Source organism: Salvelinus namaycush, chromosome 33 (assembly GCF_016432855.1).
Source record: "Salvelinus namaycush isolate Seneca chromosome 33, SaNama_1.0, whole genome shotgun sequence".
In the NCBI taxonomy this organism is placed as follows: domain Eukaryota; kingdom Metazoa; phylum Chordata; class Actinopteri; order Salmoniformes; family Salmonidae; genus Salvelinus; species Salvelinus namaycush.
In genome coordinates this window covers 452558-469668 of record NC_052339.1, presented here as the reverse complement: position 1 = coordinate 469668, position 17111 = coordinate 452558, and the positions used below count along the sequence as shown (strand labels likewise).

Here is a 17111-nt window from a genome sequence, read left to right as displayed (position 1 = left end):
ATGACAGTCTTATAACATGTTATACAATAAATCTATGTTTTGTTCGAAAAATGTGCATATTTGAGGTATAAATCAGTTTTACATTGCAGCTACCATCACAGCTACCGTCAGAAATAGCACCGAAGCAGCCAGAGTAATTACAGACACCAACGTCAAATACCTAAATACTCATCATAAAACATTTCTGAAAAATCGATGGTGTACAGCAAATTAAAGACAAACATCTTGTGAATCCAGCCAATATTTCCGATTTTTTAAGTGTTTTACAGCGAAAACACAATATAGCATTATATTAGCTTACTACAATAGCCTACCACACTACCGCATTCATTCATCAAGGCACGTTAGCGATAGCAATAGGCACGTTAGCGATAGCGAATAAACCAGCAAAGGATATTAATTTTCACTAACCTTCATAAACCTTCATCAGATGACAGTCCTATAACATCAGGTTATACATACACTTATGTTTTGTTCGAAAATGTGCATATTTAGAGCTGAAATCAGTGGTTATACATTGTGCTAACGTAGCATCTTTTTCCCAGAATGTGCGGATATTTTTATGACACTCAACTATTCTGACCAAATAACTATTCATAAACGTTACTAGAAAATACATGTTGTATAGGAAATGATAGATACACTAGTTCTTAATGCAATCGCCGTGTTAGAATTCTAAAAAGAACTTCATTACGATATGCAGTTTACGTTATGGCGAGAGCGTGCCCAAAACCTGGCCGCAAACTACTAGTACACATGTACGACAGATATATGAAATAACATCATAAAATGGGTCCTACTTTTGATGATCGTCCATCAGAATGTTGTACAAGGGGTCCTTTGTCCAGAACAATCGTTGTTTGGTTTTAGAATGTCCTCTTCTCCAGTCAATTAGCACGGAAAGCTAGCAAAGTAGCGCGAAGCTCTCCTTCCTGAACAAAGGCACACAACGCAACACGCCTAACGTCCCGAATAAATTTCAATAATCTAATAAAACTATATTGAAAAAACATACTTTACGATGATATTGTCACATTTATCAAATAAAATCAAAGCCGGAGATATTAGTCGTCTATAACGACAGCTTTTCAGAAGGCAATACCAGGTCCCTTCTCGCGCGCTCCAGAAAACAGGAAACTGGTGACACGTCATGCCAAGAGCTTTCATTCGACCCCAGATCAAGTTATACACTCCATTTCTTCTCTCACTGCCTGTCGACATCTAGTGGAAGACGTATGAAGTGCATGTATATTAATAAATATCAAGGACATTTATAGGCAGGCCCTAGAACAGAGCATCGATTTCAGATTTTCCACTTCCTGTCAGGAAGTTTGCTGCAAAATGAGTTCTGTTTTACTCACAGATATAATTCAAACGGTTTTAGAAACTAGAGAGTGTTTTCTATCCAATAGTAATAATAATATGCATATTGTACGAGCAAGAATTGAGTACGAGGCCGTTTAAATTGGGCACGATTTTCCCCCAAAGTGAAAACAGCGCCCTCTGTCCTCAACAGGTTAATCATCGGCTCTCCCCAGGAATGACACGGTCGTGGTGCAGGGTTAACAGAGATGTGAAGCCTTTCTTTGCTTAGTGAGATGATTCACTTGGTTTACTGCCGGCTGCAAACACAACATATTTTCTTACGGGCTTCATTTAACGTTTTTTGGGAAGCTGCTGTTGTTTTTTTTGGGGGGGGGGGGGGGGGGTTTGGTGGCCATTAGCCAACTTTTTTATAACAGCTTTCTTTTTCAGAAAGCTTTATGACTGTTTTGTTCTTTCAAGTTAGAACTTTGTTTCTTTGTCTCTGTGATGTCCCTAGAATTTCTAAGCAAACAGCTGGAGGTAGTGCTTTCCCCCGTTTTATTAAACTAGGCAAGTCAGTTAACAACAAATTCTTACGCTGGGCCAATTGCGCCCTATGAGACTCCCAATCACGGCCGGATGTGATGCAGCCAGGATTCGAGCCAGGGACCACAGTGATGACTCTTGCTCTGAGATGCAGTGCCTTAGACCGCTACACTACTCAGGAGCCCGAGTGGCGCAGCTCCTATAGAGCTACATTTTTATGGAATGGTCTGCCTATTCATGTGAGAGACGCAGACTCAGTCTCGACCTTTAAGTTTTTACTGAAGACTCATCTCTTTAGTAGGTCCTATGTTTGAGCCCAGGGGTGCGAAGGTGAATGGAAAGGCACTGGAGTGACGAAACACCCTTGCTGTCTCTGCCTGGTCTGTTCCCCTCTCTCCATTGGGATTCTCTGCCTCTGACCTTATTTCGGAGGCTGAATCACTGGCTTACTAGTGCTCTTCCATGCCGTCCCTAGGAGGGGTGCGTCACTTGAGTGGGTTGAGTCCCTGACCTGATCTTCCTGTCCGGTTTTTTGCCCCCTCTGGCTCGTGCGGTGGAGGAGATCTTCGAGGGCTATACTCAGCCTTGTCTCAGGGTAGTAGGTTGGTGGTCTGTTGATATCCCTCTGGTGGTGTGAGGGCTGTGCTTTGGCAACGTGGGTGGGATTATTTCCTGCCTGGTTGGCCCTGTCCGGGGGGTTCGTCGGACGGGGCCACCATGTCTCCCGACCCTCCCTGTCTCAGCCTCCAGTATCTATGCTGCAATAGTCTATGTCGGGGGGCTAGGGTCAGTCTGATAAATCTGGTGTTATTCTCCTGTCTTATCTGGTGTCCTGTATGAATTTAAGTATGCTCCCTCTAATTCTCTCTCTCTCCCTCCCGGAGGACCTGAGCCCTTGGTCCATGCCTCAGGACTTCCTGGCTGTCCCCAGTCCACCTGGTCATGCTGCTACTCCAGTTTATACTCTTCTGCCTGCGGCTATGGAACCCTGACCTGTTCATCGGGAGTGCTACCTTGTCCCAGACCTGCTGTTTTCAAATCTCTCTACCACAGTTTTTCCTAGCCACTGTGCTTCTACATCAACATTGCTTGCTGTTTGGGGTTTTAGGCTGGGTTTCTGTAAAGCACTTTGTGACATCTGCTGATGTAAAAAGGGCTTTATAAATCATTTTGATTGATTGAAAGAACAAGGAATGTTTTGTTCATTTTGTACCTAGCCTGGTTTGAGGGACCTCTGTTGGATTGATGGCTTGAAGCTAGCTCTCTCGTGCATGTCAGCAAACAGGATTCACTGGTGTCACAGCAGCTGACACTGGAGCGCTGTTAATGCTCTTTAATTGGCTACAGGGTTACACGGTGGGAGAAACTAGCATCAAACCTGATGAATCGATGAATAAGTGGATGGATTGGAGGAAAGGGGGATACAGCTAGGATATAGGAGCAGATGGATCGATCCGATCCACACATCCACACATACAGTAGCTCCATAGACAGATACTTTGATGAACAGGAGTTAAAAATAAATCAGCTTCTCGACTGACATGTTGATTCCTCGTCTTAAACAGGGAACTAAAGCATTGAAGAAGAGGCAGCTGTGGTTCTCCCATTAGGAAAACTTCACCCACTATTTATTAGTTTGTTCTGTATGGATATTGACAACTACTTGGCTTTATTGACCATCATTATGGCGTAGCGAGAGCATGGCAGAGGCCTCAGATAAAGAGGCGGACAGCGGCATGTAATTTCACTAATTGAGCCATTTACTTAGACTGGCCAATAACACTTTTCAGCCTGAGGGCTTTAATGGCATTGATAAAGAAAGACAGAGAGAAAAGAAAACACTTAACAGAGTCTTTGATTTGTAAGCATAACAAAGGTTTAGGCAGTTGGTCTAAATACCTCAACAATGTTTTTCCTCAGTGATCCCAGGCTTCATTTGTGAAATGTATGCATCCTTTTGTCAAGTCTACAAGTTCTGTTCACAATGTCGCTATGAGAGTGTATGCTTGTAGGTAGTCAGCGGCAATATTCCCTCTTTTTTTTCAGCACTGAGCAAATTTCAGGTCTGCTGAGCGCAAACTTCAACTTTGTGAAAATGCTTTGCAACTTCCAGCTGGCTTTTACTGTGAATACTGAGGCTCTACCTGCTTTTTAATTATTTATTTTTACAGTGGCCATGTTGTCTTCTGTTGATCATAATATAGGCTAATCTGGCCTACCATCAAAACAATGGAGAAATGCATCCCATAACATTTTAACATGGAAACAGCTGTTCTATCATCAGTCTAGTAGCAGCCAATGTGTGGTGTTTAATGTAGGCCCACATTCCAAGACACCTTCAGACAAGGAGGTGACTGAAAATGTTGCTGTGTTTTTTGACGCAAGAAACCACTTTACAAAATAAAAAGCATTATTATTCCCATTCCATTATTACAGAGAATCGACAAATTATGCTACCCTCTGCCTATTTGCTACTTAGCTTATTCAAGCCTGTCTCAAAATACAACACTAACCCTTTAGGACAAAAAAAAAGCTTTTTACCTGACTCACTTTTCAAATTTGCCTAGAAATGTACACATTTTGTGCTCGTAGGAAGCAATCACTCCCCTATTGCTGACTACAAATTATCTATAACTAGGCTAATAACTCTCTAAGTAGCAAAGGATATGAACAAAATGTGCACAAGTGGCTACTTGCAGCTCTCCCTTCGATCTCAAAACAAGCACATCTACTCGCTCATGCTCTCATCACAGTAAAGTTCAAAGTAAATGGGACAGATCCATATATGGCAATGCTCTATTTGCATATAGGCCTACTGCAGCTCTGATTGTCTATGTCACACAGGCCTGTGTAGAGTACGGGCTGAGTAGTGCATGTAAATGCAATAGAATCCTACTCCGATGCGCTCTGCCTACAACATCTCTTGCATAGTTCGTTTTGTTTCTGCATGTTGCATTAAAAGTGGCTAATTTTGGATTCATTTGATCACAATTGCCACAGCAAAGGTCAATGTTGATAGTGTCAACAGGGAAAACTCTTGAACAGTGTTCACCAACCATTTCTGAGTCAAGATCACTTCCTGAGTCAAAATGTAAGCTGAGATCTAGCGTAATGTAAGCCGAGATTTTTTTTTTTTTATACATAACTTAAAAAATGTAAGTCTATGCAACATTAACCAGATAAAAACAGCACTGTAGCAATGAGGTTTGTGGTGTAAGTTATAGCCCTAATTCATTATCACCACATAATGGCTTTTCTTGAATTGCCCTGCTACTGCATTGTTGTTTGGGACATTTAAAAATTATATTTAAAATTTTAGGTAGGCTATATGATCACACCGGTAATAGATCTGTTGTTGTATTAATTGTGAGGCACGGCTGAATGAGCATTGAAAAAATTTGCTTTTTATTTTTATTTTACTGGGCTGATGGTGCCTGCATTTGATGGTCAGTCTCTGCGGAGGGAGAGAGCAGCAGACTGAGGGTTCGCCTCTCAACATCCCTTTCCCTTTCTTCCACTAACACTGACCATAAGGATCAAGTTGCACCGCATTATTTCTGCCTCATGCTCAAATTCATGTTGTTATTCCTATGAACAGAGAAAGTGAAATATTCCTTCATATTAAAAAAGACCCAAGCCGCTAATAATAGCAACGCAAGCCTATAGATACGCTTTCCTACTCATTAATTACTGCTGCAGTGCTTGTTGTAGGGTTGAGTGGAAATAGGAACAACACACATTTATGGCTTATAGACGTGTTGACTAAGTATTTACACATGAACTCAGTCATAAAAACAGCAGCTCCTTGCTGTGTTTGATGACAGACTCCTTCTAGTCATGGTTTTAAACATTTTGAAATATCACAGTATCAATTTTGCTGTAGCTTTCTTTTATGCCTGCTACATTACTGTAGGCACGGTAATCTGAGCCATCCGATTGGCCAGCGGTAGATTTATAGTGCGCTTGATTTTCTCTCTGGGCCCGCCGGGAAGGCAGGGTTTGTACCTTCAGACACATGAAATGGTACAAAATGGCAACAGTTCGCCTAACCGGCACATAGGGAAGCGGCATCGGGTGCATCTACGGCAACGAATAACAAAAATAGGAACACATGGATATGAATGCCTTGGGGAACGACCAGTCGATCGCAATCGACAGGTGACCACTGCTCTAGAAAAATTAGGGAAATTCAATATCGTGTTTCTCTCTCCGGGCTACTGCTCTCACACGCACGTGCGCAGTTTAGAGGGAACATTGGTCAGCAGGTGTAGGGGTACAGACAGGTAAATAAGCTTCTAAAGCTTTTTCCAAAGACAATATAATAATTTTATATTATTTACATTAGACAGGTGGACCTCTATGCATGACTTCTAATCCATGCATACATACTTAGCCTAATTAACCTCATTGGATGCAGTTACCTCCTTGCTGTTGTAAAGACAGCAAGGACAATTCTCATGTTTTATTTACTACAAAAGAGAGATTAGAAAGTTTAGTGTCCAAATATCAAATCAAATCAAATTTATTTATATAGTCCTTCTTACATCAGCTGATATCTCAAAGTGCTGTACAGAAACCCAGCCTAAAACCCCAAACAGGCTAGGAAAAACTCCCTAGAAAGGCCAAAACCTAGGAAGAAACCTAGAGAGGAGCCAGGCTATGAGGTGTGGCCAGTCCTCTTCTGGCTGTGCCGGGTGGAGATTATAACAGAACAGGGCCAAGATGTTAAAATGTTCATAAATGACCAGCATGGTCAAATAATAATAATCACAGTAGTTGTCGAGGGTGCAACAAGTCAGCACCTTAGGAGTAAATGTCAGTTGGCTTTTCATAGCCGATCATTAAGAGTATCTCCTACCGCTCCTGCTGTCTCTAGAGAGTTGAAAACAGCAGGTCTGGGACAGGTAGCACGTCCAGTGAACAGGTCAGGGTTCCATAGCTGCAGGCAGAACAGTTGAAACTGGAGCAGCAGCACGGCCAGGTGGACTGGGGACAGCAAGGAGTCATCATGCCAGGTAGTCCTTAGGCATGGTCCTAGTGCTCGGGTCCTCCGAGAGAGAGAAAGAAAGAAAGAGAGAAAGAGAGAGCGAATTAGAGAGAGCATACTTAAATTCACACAGGACACTGGATAAGACAGGAGAAGTACTCTAGATATAACAGACTGACCCTAGCCCCCCGACACATAAACTATTGCAGCATAAATACTGGAGGCTGAGACAGGAGGGGTCAGGAGACACTGTGGCTCCATCCGATGATACCCCCGGACAGGTCCAAACAGGCAGGATATAACCCCACCCACTTTGCCAAAGCACAGCCCCCACACCACTAGAGGGATAACTTCAACCACCAACTTACCATCCTGAGACAAGGCCGAGTATAGCCCTCGAAGATCTCCGCCACGGCACAACCCAAAGGGGTTCGCCAACCCAGACAGGAAGATCATGTCAGTGACTCAACCCACTCAAGTGACGCACCCCTCCTAGGGACGGCATGGAAGAGCACCAGTAAGCCAGTGACTCAGCCCCTGTAATAGGATTAGAGGCAGAGAATCGCAGTGGAGAGAGGGGAACCGGCCAGGCAGAGACAGCAAGGGCGGTTCGTTGCTCCAGAGCCTTTCCATTCACGTTCACACTCCTGGGCCAGACTAAACTCAATCATATGACCCACTGAAGAGATGAGTCTTCAGTAAAGACTTAAAGGTTGAGACCGAGTCTGCGTCTTTCACATTATTTAAGCAAATCAATGTCCGGACCATAATGTCAAAAATGCCCTACAAGAGAGTTAGAGCAAGGAAACGTACGTGATCCAATTTTTCAGGAGCTACTTAATGAGTAATCTTCCATGTTCTGTTGGAATCCCCAATAAATGCCTTTTAATAAATGAAACTGAGTTACGTGCTGTAAGTCATTAACTATGAATGCAACAGTAATTGCCTTAGAAGAATTAGGACTTTTTTTCCATTCAAGATTTGTGGTAACTTTGTGGGATTATTATTATCATTTTTACAGTCAGGAGATAAAATGCTGATTTCAAATTTCATTATTTGGTGTATTCCTTCAAAAGCAAAGTAACTGCACTGGGCCACGGGCCTTTGCGTCAGACTAAAATTTACTCAGGACCTTGCAGAGATACTGTATAAAGTTGACCACAGTAGTGTTTTCACTTTAGTGTCAGGATTGGACACTTGGTGCAAAAATGAAAGATAATATTGCATGTTTGACACTTTGAGACCATGTAAATTCTGTATGATGAATAGATTATGACAGAGTAGTACAGGCAGGTAATACATTCCTTGACAACACAGGTACAGCTGAGCAAACTATGCTTTCACCCCTTAGCTCTCTGTACAAAAATGTCCCATCATCCCCGATCTCTCTCTCTCCTCTCTTGTCACCCCTCTCTCTATCCACTCCTGTCCTTCCCTCCTCTCTCTCCACTCTTGTCATGCATTTCTCTTCTTTCCTGTCATCCCTCTCTCTATCTCTGAATCGCCCTCTTTCTCCTCTCCAGGCATCATCCGGACAGCGCTGCCCAACATGGACCGAGAGGTGAAAGACCAATACATTTTGGTCATCCAGGCCAAAGACATGGTGGGCCAGATGGGCGGCCTTTCAGGCACAACCTCTGTCACGATCACTCTCACCGACGTCAACGACAACCCGCCACACTTCTCTCGTAGTAAGACTGAGTCCTTTATGCTCTGTGTGTCACTGACACTGTGTCTCTCTCCCTCGCAGACAATTCCCTGAACCCCTCCATTCACTGTCATCTCAGTCTCACTATAGTGTCGGTTTGACATGAATCTCTAAAATCACTCTCATTCACAATGACAGTTTTGGGGAGAAAGCTTTGAGTGAAAATGTAGGCTATACTTTATATTGCAGATTCATTTAACCACAGTACCCCTTTCATGCATATGTGTAATTTCGCTGAACATTGTGTATCTCTCGATCTGATCATCAGGGTGTTCACAGCACATGTATTACTTCTTTGATCAAAGGCTTCAAATGTAGGATACCCTAGGAGGTATAAACCTAAAAAATGTTTGTCAACAGCCTATTTCACAGCCCACTAATGGGTTCCAGGCCAGGCGTTGGGATTCAAAGGCGTGAGGTGCTTCTCATGATAATCTGTGGCCCCGGCAATTGCTTTACCGCTGATAGTCCTACCGACCGGCCGCTTTAACCAAGCACTGTTGTCCTAGGAAGAAAGAGGCTTTGGGACCAGGCTTGGTGAAAAGCCCCCCCCCCCCCCCCCCTGTATCCCCCTCACCCCCCACCCAAGGTCATGGATCAGAATTAATAGAGTATTACACAGCACCACAGCTTATAGAGTCTAGAAACATTAGACATTGGAAGATTGGAGGGGAGGCTGGAGGAAGGTGGCAAAGAGGGGCATACACCGTATGAGGGAAGGGGAGGAAAGCCTTTTTGTCTTTTAAGGAGCCTCTATTCCATGGCAAATTAATAAGCCATTACAAAGATTACACGACAGCAAACAATGTTAGGAGGGCAATGTCGGGAGCCACTGGGGTGAGGAACATGGAAGGTCTGGTAATGAGCTCTGCCATAGTGATTGGTGAAATTATGATTGTGAAAATGATTCCCGCCTTTTATGCTTTAAGTCGGAGAAGTGCAGACAAAGACTTTGGGGAAACAATGGGAGAGTTTGCATGTAATAGAATCTTCCAGTAGACATTTCATCCCACCAGAACACAGAGTTGAAGTCGGAAGTTTACATACACTTAGGTTGGAGTCATTAGAACTTGTTTTTCAACCACTCCACACATTTCTTGTTAACAACTGGTGCACTTCACAAAATAGATGGCTTCATGAGGATGGAGAATATGTGGATATATTGAAGCAACATCTCAAGACATCAGTCAGGAAGTTAAAGCTTGGTCGCAAATGGGTCTTCCAAATGGACAATGACCCCAAGCATACGTCCAACGTTGTGGCAAAATGGCTTAAGGACAACAAAGTCAAGGTATTGGAGTAGCCATCACAAAGCCCTGACCTCAATCCCATAGAAAATTTGTGGGCAGAACTGAAAAAGCGTGTGCGAGCAAGGAGGACTATAAACCTGACTCAGTTACACTAGCTCTGTCAGGAGGAATGGGCCAAAATTCACCCAATTTGTTGTGGGAAGCTTGTGGAAAGCTACCGGAAACGTTTGACCCAAGTTAAATAATTTAAAGCCAATGCTACCAAATACTACTTGAGTGTATGTAAACTTCTGACTCACTGGGAATGTGATGAAAGAAATAAAAGCCGAAATAAATGATTCTTTCTGCTGTTATTCTGACATTTCACATTCTTAAAATAAAGTGGTGATCCTAACTGACCTAAGACAGGGAATTTTTACTAGGATTAAATGTCAGGAATTGTGAAAAACTGAGTTTAAATGTATTTGGCCAAGGTGTAACTTCCGACTTCAACTATATTACGCACGGATCGGGGACTCTTCCATACACTTTGGTCAAGAAATATTATGTTTCATGTAGCGTGGAGTGTGTGGAGTCAGAATGTGTAATACATTTTCATGTGAATACAAACAACTCCATTGTTCTAAAAGTGTTCAAGAAAAAAATATTTGCCCTTACCATCATACATGTATTAAATAGAAAACTACTCATTAAATATAATTTGTCACTATTTCCTCTTTAAATTGAGAAAAAAAACAAATCCATTAATTTGCTGTTTTACCATTCATTGTGAGAGAGGGAAATCACAGGCAGCTGGGGGGCAATATAAATATGAGCTGCTAAGGAGTAAGGAAACCACCTCATCTCTAACCACTACTCCTCTATCCTCCAGAGAACTATCAGTACACTGTGCTGGAGTCCTTGCCTGTGGCATCCGTGGTGGCCAGGGTCAAGGCTGTGGATGCAGACATAGGCCCCAATGCAGAGATGGAGTATAGGATCATTGAGGACGGACCTGGGTTGTTCAACATCACTACAGATGAGGACACACAAGAGGGTGTCATCACCCTTCAAAAGGTAAACATGCAGAGATTTTGTATCCGTCCAAAAATAGTTTTTCTATGGAGCTCATACATTGAGATGGACAATATTTGTTTTTTTTAACGCATGCAACACTTCTGACTTTGTCCGTCAAAAGTTGAAGTCAATCTTTTGGCGGACAAAAACGGATAGTGACGAATGCATATTTTTCATCCGTTTCCATCGATCTCTGTCTGGCCATGGCCTTGCACTGTTCAAAGATGATGACTCACTCTGAGAATGTGATGGGATGCAGAGTTGTGTAATATTAATGCTTTGATGTCTAGCTTCAAGTGCATTATAAGCATGCTTTTTTTTCAGTTGACCAAATATAATGGCTTTTATTTTATAGCCTATCGCACTCATAGACTTTACTTTCTTTTTACTTAGTGGTCGAAATGTAATATTACTGCTATGTCAATAGTTTATTTACTTGTAGGCTATTTTAGTGTTTTTTTAAGGTTTAAAAAGATATCCCCAGGCCACTCAAGAATTTGAGAATGGCCGCCATGAGACTTTGTAGGTGTGAGAGCTATTGTTGGACCCAAGCCAGTTGTCACAGGGTTCAATCTGATATTTTGTTTGTTTTCACCATCACCAGTCATAGACGAGAACCACAGAGTGGAAAGTCATACAGATAATAAACACAGACAATAAATGTGTCACATCAATGTCCTTTATTATAAGGGCTACAACTGTGAGTCAATAAGTCAAAAATATGACAATATATCTTCTAAACACTCACATTTTTAAATGCCTCTCAACGTGATGTGTTGCCTTTTCTTGCAATCAATAGATTGCTTTCACACTACACAGTATGTCAATATAAAAATGTCTGGATTAAATATGTATTTGTGAGAGTCTGATTATGTGCAAGGTTGGATAGGGTTGTTGTATTTCTTCAATATACTGGTGTATCACGAGGCCATGTTGGCATGTGCGATGCGCATACAAATACAGTATCTTTACGGCTTTGCCCTCCCCATTTATAGCAAATGTGTCCAGTGCTTATAAACTAGCCAATCAGGACATGCTTTACCTTAAATGGAAAGTCACTTTGTCGATATCTGGAATCTGGCTGACCTATACTCTCAAGCTACAGTTTAAATCGGAAGTTTACATACACCTTGGCCAAATACATTTAAACTCAGTTTTTCACAATTCCTGACATTTAATCCTAGCAAAAATTCCCTGTTTTAGGTCAGTTAGGATCACCACTTTATTTTAAGAATGTGAAATGTCAGAATAATTGTAGAGAGAATGATTTATTTCAGCTTTTATTTCTTTCATCACATTCCCAGTGGGTCAGAAGATTACATACACTCAATTAGTATTTGGTAGCATTGCCTTTAAAATGTTTAACTTGGGTCAAACGTTTTGGGTAGCCTTCCACAAGCTTCCCACAATAAGTTGGGTGAATTTTGGCCCATTTCTCCTGACAGAGCTGTTGTAACTGAGTCAGGTTTGTAGGCCTCCTTGCTCGCACTCACTTTTTCAATTCCGCCCACAAATTTTCTATAGGATTGAGGTCAGGGCTTTGTGATGGCCACTCCAATATCTTGACTTTGTTGTCCTTAAGCCATTTTGCCACAACTTTGGAAGTATGTTTGGGGTCACTGTCCATTTGGAAGACCCATTTGCGACCAAGCTTTAACTTCCTGTCTGATGTCTTGAGATGTTGCTTCAATATCTCCACATCATTTTCCTACCTCATGATGCCATCTATTTTGTGAAGTGCACCAGTCCCTCCTGCAGCAAAGTACCCCCACAACATAATGTTGCCACCCCCGTGCTTCATGGATGGGATGGTGTTCTTCGGCTTTTCCCAACAAACATAACAATGGTCATTATGGCCAAATAGTTCTGTTTTTGTTTTCATCAGACTAGAGGACATTTCTTCAAAAAGTTCGATCTTTGTCCCCATGTGCAGTTGCAAACCATAGTCTCGCTTTTTTATGGCGGTTTTGGAGCAGTGGCTTCTTCCTTGCTGAGCGGCCTTTCAGGTTATTTCGATATAGGCCTCGTTTTGCTGTGGATATAGATACATTTGTAGCTGTTTCCTCTAGAATCTTCACAAGGTCCTTTGTTGTTGTTCTGGGATTTATTTGCACTTTTCACACCAAAGTACATTCATCTCTAGGAGACAGAACTGAGCTCCTTCCTGAGTGGTATGACAGCTGCGTGGTCCCATGGTGTTTATACTTGCGTACTATTGTTTGTACAGATGAACATGGTACCTTCAGGCGTTTGGAAATTGCTCCCAAGGATGAACCAGACTTGTGGAGGTCTACAATTTTTTGTCTGAGGTCTTGGCTGATTCCTTTAGATTTTTCCATGATGTCAAGCAAAGAGGTAGGCCTTGAAATACGTCCACAGGTACACCTCCTATTGACTCAAATGATGTCAATTAGCCTATCAGATGCTTCTAAAGCCATGACATCAATTTCTGGAATTTTCCAAGCTGTTTAAAGGCACAGTCAACTTAGTGTGTGTAAACTTCTGACCCACTGGAATTGTGATACAGTGAATTATAAGTGAAATAATCTGTCTGTAAACAATTGTTGGAAAAATGACTTGTGGCATGCACAAAGTAGATGTCCTAACCGACTTGCCTAAACTATAGTTTGTTAACAAGAAATGTGTGGAGTGGTTGAAAAATGAGTTTTAACGACTCCAACCTAAGTGTATGTAAACTTCTGACTTCAACTGTATGTTTTTTTTTATTAATATGAAATAGCTTTTCCTTTTCTTCCTTTTAATGTATATTTGTCTCTCTTTATTGGTCTTACTTGTTCAGCCGTTAGACTTTGAGACCAAGAACAGCTTTAATGTGCGAATCGAAGCCACCAATCGGAACATCGACCCTGCGTTTGTGCACCTGGGTTCGTTCAGCGACACAACGTCGGTCAAGGTGACGGTGGAGGACGTGAACGAGTCGCCTGTGTTCTCAACGCAGCTCAGCAGGATGGTGGTCTCTGAGGATGCCAGAGTTGGCACCTCTATCGGGAGAGTCGCCGCGCACGATCCGGACTCCTCCAACAGTGCTATCAGGTAGAGCTCATCTCTCCAGTTATTACACACCATCACAGCCAATCTCTCGGTTGTCCCAGCCAATTTATGAAGTGGCACCTGTTTCCTAAAACAACTATACCCAGCTTGGCCCTATTCAACATAGTAGTGAATTCCAAGTCATTTCAACAGTTTTTTTCAACATGTTGCTACACCGTCAGGTTGACAGGAGGTCCAAACGCCTTTAGAGTAGGACTGTAAATACACGTTCACCTTCTCACATCTCAGTAGCGACACATTTAAGCACCATCTACACAACACACTTAAACCACTGACACCATGAGTTCTATACTCCCTCTGTGACTGTGTGACACGCACTAAAGCCAGATGGTGTTGTGGTTTTCGAGGGAATGCAACATTTGCAAAAGTGAAATGTCATCAACAAGTGAAGGGCAATCCCCCAGAAGGGTCAACAGTCTGTACCACTACATGGCTTTTTTTTGTTATATATTTTTTTCTTCCATGGCAACCACTCATAAACGCAATCTGCCCCATGTCATTCATGAGACTCCCTCCCATTATGTATTATTTGAAAATTAAAAGTGTTGTGTGGTGGTATTCATGCTAGGACCCTTAGGATTGTTAATCAGAAAATCGAATTACTCAGCCATTGTGAGTGTGGCGGCTCTCAGCGTCTTTAATAACCTGGCATAAAATGGCCCTGCTAATGGTAACATTTAAATTATTGTGGAACTAAAGCAACCAATTATATTGAGTAAAATTACATTGAATAATTCCCTTTGGATTTAGGCTTATTGAAGTTGTCATTTTGCCCAGAAATATGAGCTGCTGTATAGGAATGGATAGTGTTTGTTCTGTGTTCACAGTCAACTCATCTCAGTCTAACTTCTATCTTTAAAAAACAGTTCTCGTCAAAATCTAAAAGTTAAAAGTTGATGTATAGATCTCTCATTCATAGTTCAACATGATTGTTTTAGCTAGCATTATAAAGGGATAATAAAACTACATAATTCCACATGTTGACAGCTCAGTAATGGTCTGTACCAATGGACTGAATCCAAAAGCACTCTTAAATTGTTCATTTGGCACGTTTTGACGGTACAAAGTTCTTATTCGTCCAAAAGTGTTTCAGAGATACAGTTAATAATTTAAAATCAATAAGAACTTTCTACAAAAGGAAAATACCTCATCATAGCTATGTCTGTCTGTCTGACTTACTGACTGTGGATCGGTGTGTCTGTCTCCAGGTACTCCATAGATAGAAACACAGACCTGGAGCGTTTCTTCAATGTGGATGCTCTGAGTGGGGTCATCAGTACTGCCAAGCCCCTGGACCGAGAGGTCAACTCTGTCCACAACCTCACCATACTCGCCATGGAGAGTCGTAAGAGCACACACACACAGCTTTCCACATCAGGCCTCAAAGTCAGACTAGTCAGGGTTTTATAAAGGCCCTGCATAAAGTATTGTAGTCCCTTCTGCGATGGAGCCGAATGTTAATTCTGACCTATAGCGGTCACTGCGACCTCTGAGTCTCCGTGAGTCATGGCGTGTGTGAGGAGCGAGCTGCTGACTAAGGGCAGGTGCAGGCGATGGTAAATCCGCTAGTGAACTATGCTAATGTGAGGAGAGGTGCCGTGATGCCTTTGACTCATCCCTCCACGGCTTCGAGGACAAAGGCGCTCGTTCATCCCCCCTTGCCCACTCTGCCCACGCAGACACAATGGACAGGAATCATCTCACAAGCTCCATTAAACAACATACTAGTTACTCTACTAAGTAACTATAATCAGTATGAGTTTAAAACCACAATGAAGATAAAATGTACATCAAATTGTCATTGTATCAGTCTTGCACTCAATGCACAAATAGTCACAAAACCAAACAATCTAACAATCTTCATCACTCATGTAAATGCATTGTGATTCAAGCACAAATATAAGCCTAACACGAATGATTCCTTGTTACTCTCAATAGAGTAACACACAGTAAACATGAATAATAACTGTGCAAATTGTCTGAACAGCCCTTCACTGAGGAGACATTGGCCTCTGACACACAGTCAGACTTCTATTCTCTTTACAGTGGAAAGCAGCAGCTATAGAATCAGATGTCCAGGCAGTCTCTCTCAGAGCCCAGGATGCCTTATTACGCTTTTTAGAGTAAAATGGGCTTTTTGTAACAAGAGGGGAGAGAAGCACTTCTTCATGCATTTGAGCCGCGGTCGGATGGCGCCCACATTTCATCCGCGCTCAGACTTTGCTCTGAAGACGCCAATGACAACAAGTCTGTGCCCCGGGGTGCCACGCGTCCTTTTTATTACCAAATCAGCCGTCCCCAAATGTCAGCCAACACGTCATCTCTGCTGTCAGCGTGGCTGCCGACGCCAGGCTAAATCATTGTCCCATCCAGGCTTTCAGAAGCCAGCCTTTTATTCAGTGCTGCATTTGTGTCAGTACAGGATGGCCAGTGCTACTACACAGTCACTTAGGCTGTGTCTGAAATGGCACCCTATATTCTATATACTACACTACTTTTGACCAGAGGTGGACTCTATCAGTGGAGGCTCCTCAGAGGAGGAAGGGGAGGACCATCCTCCTCAGTAAATTTCCAAAGTTATCCTTTTAAGATAAAACTATATTTAATATATTCACGTCACTTGTCATGACTTGCCCTTTGGGGAGGATCATAGGCGCCCCCCCCCCTCGCTCTCTCTCCACAGTTTTATGACGGTCATAAATACCTCCATGAAAACGCTCTCTCCGACTCTCAGAAATTGATGTTAAATTCCTTTGTTACCACAGAGAGACGTTGCGGTACGGTAACATCAAAAAGATTGAATAATTAAACAGTATGTCTTTAATCCAAACATTTGGAATGGTCCGTGGGTATTTAAAGAACAATCCTGTTGAATCTATTAATAATTTGCAATGTAACTAAGGACAGTAGAACAGCATAACTGTATATCTGAATGTGCATAATTCTCAGTGATCAGATTCACATTCAAATGTTGGGGAACTGACATGATTAAATATGAAAATATTTGTGAGAAGATGTAATGTGATGTTAGCTTTCAAAATTTGAGTTTTTTTTTCTTCATATGAAGTCTTAACCAAGTGAGTGGCCACGCCCACGTGAGCACAGACATTACGAAAAAAGGAGGGAACGCCCCCTCCCCCCTAGGGACTTTTCATTTCAGTATGTAGTAATCAATGTGTAACCTATT

General features: G+C 42.2%; 1 protein-coding gene across 1 annotated transcript in view; it reads left to right on the top strand.

Moving 5' to 3' along the window:
* The window catches only part of LOC120027866 (cadherin-7-like), a 132294-nt gene that overhangs the window by 61369 nt on the left and 53814 nt on the right, over nucleotides 1-17111 (top strand). Inside the window, exons 5-8 of the mRNA XM_038972947.1 lie at nucleotides 8362-8529; nucleotides 10668-10852; nucleotides 13653-13906; nucleotides 15133-15269. Coding sequence (XP_038828875.1) covers nucleotides 8362-8529; nucleotides 10668-10852; nucleotides 13653-13906; nucleotides 15133-15269 — 744 coding nt within the window. The remainder of the gene's footprint in view (nucleotides 1-8361; nucleotides 8530-10667; nucleotides 10853-13652; nucleotides 13907-15132; nucleotides 15270-17111) is intronic.